We start from the raw sequence: 6,734 nt of genomic DNA, 5'->3' as shown, positions 1-6,734 counted from the left end.
AAAAAAAAAAAAAAAAAAAAAAAAAAAAAAAAAAAAAAATCCTAATTATTTTGATGTGAATAGCTTAGTTTAGGACCTATTTCAATTAATTTTTTATTTTTTGTTTTTAGTCTTTGAAAAACAGGTTTATCTGACTCATAATTTTATGTCATTAATAGTTAGTTTATTCAAAAAGAAAATTATATATGGTTACTAATTAAAGGCTTTTAATAAATGTTCAAATAATTTTGATGTGGTGCGTCTAAATATTTAGAAATACTTTTAAATTATAAAAATAAACTTACAACTTTATTTTATTTGTTTCAAAACTGGGTAGGANTTTGTTTTAAACTTTTGGAATTTTTTTTTTTTTTTTTTTTTTTTTTTTTTTTTTTTTTTTTTTGTAAATCTTTTGTTGTTATTTTTTTGGTTTGAATCTTATATCTCAAATTGTCGTTCTTTCGTTCGTAGTTCTATTTCTACAGATAAAAATTTTCAAAATTTACTCGAAGAGAGTGGTTGATTTAAATTGATTAGAGATTAGGTGAGACCATTAGTGAAGTCGTATCCTTCCATAATTTCTTTAAATGGTTAATTAGGCAATAAAAAGAAAGTTAATTACTTCAATTATGTGCATAACTATTTTCCCTCCATTTTTGTATATAAAACAAACTTCACATTCTCATTCATAATTCAATTTTTATAATATATCTCTCGACTTTCGATGGACTTTTTAGAGAATAAGACCATTTTTGTTATTGGTGCCAAAGGATTTCTGGGAAAGAGTATGTTATCTTTCGAAAATTTTAATTTCCTTTTTGATATGTTATATGCTAAATATATCATTTATATTATATACTTTGAGAGTGCAGTTATGGTGGAGAAAATATTAAGAGCTCATCACAACGTGAAGAAACTTTATCTACTTTTACGAAACGTGGATCAAATCACCGCTTCAAAACATTTTTATGATGAGGTATATGATTGTGTTTATACCCATATTTCAACTACCAAAACACTAACTTGCTAGTTTATGTAAATATCGAACATAAAGGTTTGAATCCTTCATCCGTAATCATTAATTCGGTAAAAAAAAATACAATTGATTATTTGATTTATAGGTTGTAGAGAAAGAATTGTTTAGAGTGTTAAAGGAAAAATGGGGTGGAGATCTAAAAACCCTCATCTCAGAGAAGATTTATTTGGTGCCGGGGGATATTTCATCCCCAAATATGGGATTAAAAGACTCGAATTTATTGGAAGAGATGAAGAATGAAGTGGAAATAATTGTTAATTTTGCGGCAACAACCAATTTTGATGAAAGGTACCGACTCTCTTGAACTGCATTAAACTGTAAAATGCTTAAACGAGAAAGTATTTCAAACTGATATGAGTTTGTTTACTTTCTTGCAGATATGATGTAGCGTTTAGCACCAATACATTGGGAGCTAGACACGTTTTAAACTTTGCTGAGCAATGTTCTAATTTGAAAATTCTTGTCCATGTATCCACCGGTTAGAATCAAATCAATGTTTAAAATAATTTAGTTAACTACCCACAAATTGATCGAAAAACCTTTGTTTTGTTAGCTTATGTTTCAAATCAAAGGGAAGGAGTCATCTTGGAAACTCCATGCAAATTGGTCGAGTCGGTTGATGGCACTTCAAAATTAGACTTTGAAACGGAACGGAAAATAATTGAAGATAGTTTAAGAGAATTGAGAAATAATAAAGATATAGATGAAATTACGAGGAGCTTGACCATGAAAGACTTGGGCACAAAAAGGTACGAAAGATCGATGGATATCATCCTCTTTATCAATGTAACCATTTTATTCTTTTATTGTTATTTAGGGCAAAAATGTATGGATATCCAAACACGTACACATTTACAAAAGCAATGGGCGAGATGTTGATTAACGACAAAAGTGACAATCTTCGTTTGATCATCGTGCGGCCAACCATAGTTACAAGCACTTATAAAGAACCTTTTCCGGGTTGGATCGAAGGTTTGAGGTACACAAATAATATATATAGGCAACTTGGGTCGACAGGAGCCAAAATTTTGATATCCATTTCTTCTTAAACCCTCTTTTGTCTCGAGTTTGGGTGTCCATAATTTGGATCAGATCAAGTTGAGACATTTCTAAACTCAACCTAATTGTTTGGATTGTAAATTTTTTTGAAAACCCCGATCTTTAAGTAAAGTATGCATAGTGTTTTACCATAACAATGGTTTCGTTGACCTTGTTTCAATGATGAAAAAGGTTGTATTTTATAGGACCATTGATGGCTTAATTGATGGGTATGGCAAAGGAAAGCTTGCGTTCTTTCCATCTAACGCTAGCTCAATCCTAGACGTGGTGAGATGAACATAATTTCTTTCAAATTTAGGTATCTCTTTCTTTCAAATTCAACAAGTTTGATGTTTCGAAGAAATGCAGATTCCAGCTGATATGGTAGTAAATGGTATCATCATGGCAATATTGGCACATAAACTCCAACCGTTTGGACATACATTAATATATCACATAGGTTCTTCGATGAGAAATGCTATGAGCAACATTGATTTGTGCAGTTATATTCTCCAATACTTTACCGAAAAACCATGGATCGATAAAGATGGAAAGACCATCAAAATTAAGAAACTCACCTTATTCAACGACATGGCTAGCTTCCATCGACACATGACCATTCGCTACTTGATTTTTCTCAAGGTATGTTCCAAAATCTATAACTAATGCTGACATAAAACTCGTATATATTTACGTTTTCTAATCAATATTGTTATTACTACAAAGGGTTTTGAGTTTGTGAATAGAGCATTTTGTTACGCGTTCCAAGACAAGTGCAATGATCTTCGGGGAAAGTTCGACTGGGTGATGCGACAAGTTGAGCTTTATGACTCGTTTCTATTCTTCAAAGCCAGGTAATTTCCAAACTAATTTTATACGAAACTTTGAGTTTAGTTTATATACCTCATTCTAAAATAATCAGATTTGTATGACATTTGTATATACCGTACACATGAATACATGTTAAAGGTTGAGAAGTCGGAATTTATGTAACATAAATTTACGAGACTTATACGATTAATATATTGATATTCTTAGCTATGCAATCTAATATATGTATCTATAATTTTATTTTTTTGCTTGTACAGATTTGACGACACCAACTTAGAAAAACTGAGAATTGCTGCCCGAGACAACAACATAAATCCAAATACATCGCTTTTGGATCCTGAGGATATAAACTGGGAGGATTACTTCCTGAATATCCACATTCCGGGACTTATTAAACATGTAATGAAATGATTATAATTTGAACAAACCTTGTTTTTTCTCCTGGTACGAAGTCTGCTGATTTCACTCGACTTGTTTATCTGTAGCTAGATATCAGCTCAATCGAGTCTATCAACACCAAAACAGATAGCTAATTCTCTTTGCTGTCTTCTCTTGGACATTTGTGATTCAATGCAATATCTTAATTAATCGCTTATAATATGATATGGGACGTCGTCGTTGTTTATTAAGTGTAGCTTTTAAAGTGTTTTGTAAAAGTTTTGACAAACACATTATTTGTCTAAAGTTGAGTTTTCAGCTGGTCCTTTTATATGTTTTTTTTTAGTTACTTTTCAATATAATTTCTATTAAAAAATAAAACATACTAACAATATTTCAACACATAAATTACCCTTCTCCTAATTTATTTGTAATTTTTTATTTGTAAATTTATTTGAATATACCTAATTAATTAATAAAATAATCGATCATGATTTACCAAAATTAATATAAGTAATTATTTAAGTAGAATAAATAAGAATTAATTAATTTATATATAAAAATTTATTACTTATTTACAAGAATTATTAATTAATTAGCTAATAGCTTAAATAATTCCTGAGTTAATTAAGAAAAAGTTAATTTTCAATAATTATAATTATTACTTAATCAATAATTAATTGGGACCAAAATAAATATTATTAATTGATTAATTTTTCAATTTGATTATTATACTAATTATTTACCATTAAAATGAACGAAAATTAAATTAAATCTTTTACTATAGTAAAATGGTTGAAATACCATAACCAAACATAAATATCCTTTATTTGTATAAAATTTCGACATCATTTTAGCAAACCTGTCTAAATACTTTAGTTACGTAGGCAATAAAGGAGAGTTAATTACTTAATTATGCACATTATTATTTTCCCTTCTATTTTTCGTATATATTTCAAACTTCAAGTTCCCATTATAATATATCTCTCGATTTTCGATGGACGTTTTAGAGAATAAGACCATTTTTATGATTGGTGCCAAAGGGTTTCTTGGAAAGCGTACGTTATCTTTCTAAATATTTCTTTGAAAAAATTTTTGCTTTCTTTTTATTCATTTATATTATATATTTTGAGAGACAGTTATGGTGGAGAAAATACTAAGAGTTCATCCCAACGTGAAGAAACTCTATCTACTTTTACGAAGTGTGGATCAAATCACGGCTTCAAAACATTTCTATAATGAGGTAAATAATTGTGTTTATACCCATATTTTAACTAACTACGGCACTAACTAGTTAGTTTATGTAGATACCGAACATACATAAATGGTTGAATCCTCCACCCATAATCGTTATTTCGGTAAAAAAATGTACTATTGATTATTTGATTCATAGGTTGTAGAGAAAGAATTGTTTAGAGTGTTAAAGGAACAATGGGGTGGAGATCTAAAACCCCTCATCTCAGAGAAGATTTGTTTGGTACCGGGAGATATTTCATCCCCAAATATGGGGTTAAATGATTCAGATTTATTGGAAGAGATGAAGAATCAAGTGGAAATAATCATTAATTTTGCTGCAACGACCAATTTTGATGAAAGGTACCGACTCTCTCGAGCTCCCTTGAGTTATAAAATGCTTAAATTAAAAAGTATTTCAAACTGATCCTGTGTTTGTTTATTTTTTCACAGATATGATGTAGCATTTGGTACCAATACATTGGGAGCTAAACATGTTGTAAACTTTGCAAAGGGATGTTCTAATTTGGAAATTCTCGTCCATGTATCCACGGGTTAGTATCAAATTATATATTTATTTAAATAATTAGGTTAATTACCTGCAATTTATTGAAAAATATTTGTTTTGTTAGCTTTTGTTTCAAATCAAAGGGATGGAGTCATCTTGGAAACTCCGTGCAAATTGGTCGAATCTGTTGATGGTACTTCGAAGTTAGATATTGAAACGGAGCGAAAAATAATTGAAGATAGTTTAAGAGAACTGAGAAATAATAGAGATATAAATGAAATCACGAGGAGCTTAGCCATGAAAGACTTGGGCACTAAAAGGTACGGACGATCAATAGATACCATCTTCTTTATCAATGTAACAATTTTCTTCTTTAATTGTTATTAGGTCAAAAATGTATGGATATCCAAACACGTACACATTTACCAAAGCAATGGGCGAGATGTTGGTTAATGATAAAATTGACAATCTTCCTTTGATAATCATGCGACCGACCATAGTCACAAGCACTTACAAAGAACCTTTTCCGGGTTGGATAGAAGGTTTGAGGTAAAAAAAAAAAAGTTCTTTAACCGGTGTTCATAAGTTGTGTCTGATAGAGTTGAGACATTTAAACTAACTCATAAATCTTAGTTCATTTAAACTCAACCCAACCTAATTCAGACCGTATGAGTTCAAGTAATGGAGAAATGTTGTATTTTACAGGACCATAGACGGCTTTATTGTTGGGTATGCTAAAGGAAAAGTAACACATTTTCCTTCGGGTGCTGGCTCAATTTTAGACTTGGTGAGATGAAATATAATTTCTTTTAAATTTTGATCTCTGGTTCTTTTAAATCTAAGAAGTTTAATGTTTTTAAAAAATGCAGATTCCAGCCCATATGGTAGTAAATGCTATCATCATGGCAATATCGGCACATAAACTCCAACCATCTAGACATACAATTATATACCACGTAAGTTCTTCGATGAGAAATTCTATAAGTAACATTAATTCCCTCAATTATATTCTCCGATACTTTACCGAAAAACCATGGATCAACAAAGATGGAAAGACCATCAAAATTAAGAAACTCACCTTATTCAACGACTTAGCCAGCTTCTATCGATACATGACCATTCGCTACTTGGTTCTTCTCAAGGTATTCTTCAAAATCTATGACTAATGCTTACACAGAACTACGTTTAAATTTACTTTTCCTAATCAATATTGTTATTACGGTAAAGGGTTTTGAGTTCGCGAACAAAGCATTTTGTAACTCTTTCCAACACAAGTACAATGATCTTCAGAGAAAGTTCAATTGGGTGATGCGACAAATTGAGCTTTATAACTCGTTTCTATTCTTCAAAGCCAGGTAATTCCCAAACTAATTTTATACGAAATGTTAGAGTTTAGTTTACATACCTCATTCTAAAATAATCGGATTTGTATGACCTTTGTATCCACCGTACATATGAATACATGTTAAAAGGTTCAAAAGTTGGAATTTATATAACATGAGTTTACGAGACTTATACGATTAGAATATTGTATAATTTTATTTTTGCTTGTACAGATTTGACGACACCAACTTAGAAAAACTGAGAATTGCTGCACGAGACAACAACATAAATCCAAATACGTCGCTTTTGGATCCTAAGGATATAAACTGGGAGGATTACTTCCTGAATATCCACATTCCCGGACTTGTTAAACATGTAATGAAATGATTATAATAGTAGCCCAAAGCA

The 6,734-nt window shown here is 30.5% G+C and overlaps 1 protein-coding gene across 1 annotated transcript; it reads left to right on the top strand.

The window, feature by feature from the left end:
• The first annotated feature begins 703 nt into the window (after nucleotides 1-703).
• Nucleotides 704-6,718, top strand: LOC111448659 (fatty acyl-CoA reductase 3-like). The gene is made up of 18 exons (XM_023088343.1): nucleotides 704-764; nucleotides 852-955; nucleotides 1,101-1,303; nucleotides 1,393-1,493; nucleotides 1,569-1,764; nucleotides 1,833-1,994; nucleotides 2,260-2,341; nucleotides 2,423-2,695; nucleotides 2,780-2,907; nucleotides 3,142-3,283; nucleotides 4,656-4,858; nucleotides 4,949-5,049; nucleotides 5,128-5,323; nucleotides 5,391-5,552; nucleotides 5,709-5,790; nucleotides 5,873-6,145; nucleotides 6,231-6,358; nucleotides 6,560-6,718. The coding sequence occupies exons 1-18, from the start codon at nucleotides 704-706 to the stop codon at nucleotides 6,711-6,713; spliced, it is 2,751 nt and encodes a 916-aa protein (XP_022944111.1). The 3' UTR covers nucleotides 6,714-6,718.
• The last annotated feature ends 16 nt before the right edge of the window (nucleotides 6,719-6,734 follow it).

Source organism: Cucurbita moschata, unplaced genomic scaffold, assembly GCF_002738365.1.
Source record: "Cucurbita moschata cultivar Rifu unplaced genomic scaffold, Cmos_1.0 Cmo_Scf00010, whole genome shotgun sequence".
In the NCBI taxonomy this organism is placed as follows: Eukaryota; Viridiplantae; Streptophyta; class Magnoliopsida; order Cucurbitales; family Cucurbitaceae; genus Cucurbita; species Cucurbita moschata.
The sequence above is the reverse complement of the archived record's forward strand: the minus strand, read 5'-3'. Positions and strand labels throughout refer to the sequence as shown.

Coding starts and splice junctions, on each gene's coding strand:
- LOC111448659 (XM_023088343.1), top strand. CDS start 704: ATGGACTTTTTAGAGAATAAGACCATTTTTGTTATTGGTGCCAAAGGA. Junction 4,859..4,948: donor ACGACCAATTTTGATGAAAG/GTACCGACTCTC, acceptor ATTTTTTCACAG/ATATGATGTAGCATTTGGTA. Junction 5,791..5,872: donor CTGGCTCAATTTTAGACTTG/GTGAGATGAAAT, acceptor TAAAAAATGCAG/ATTCCAGCCCATATGGTAGT.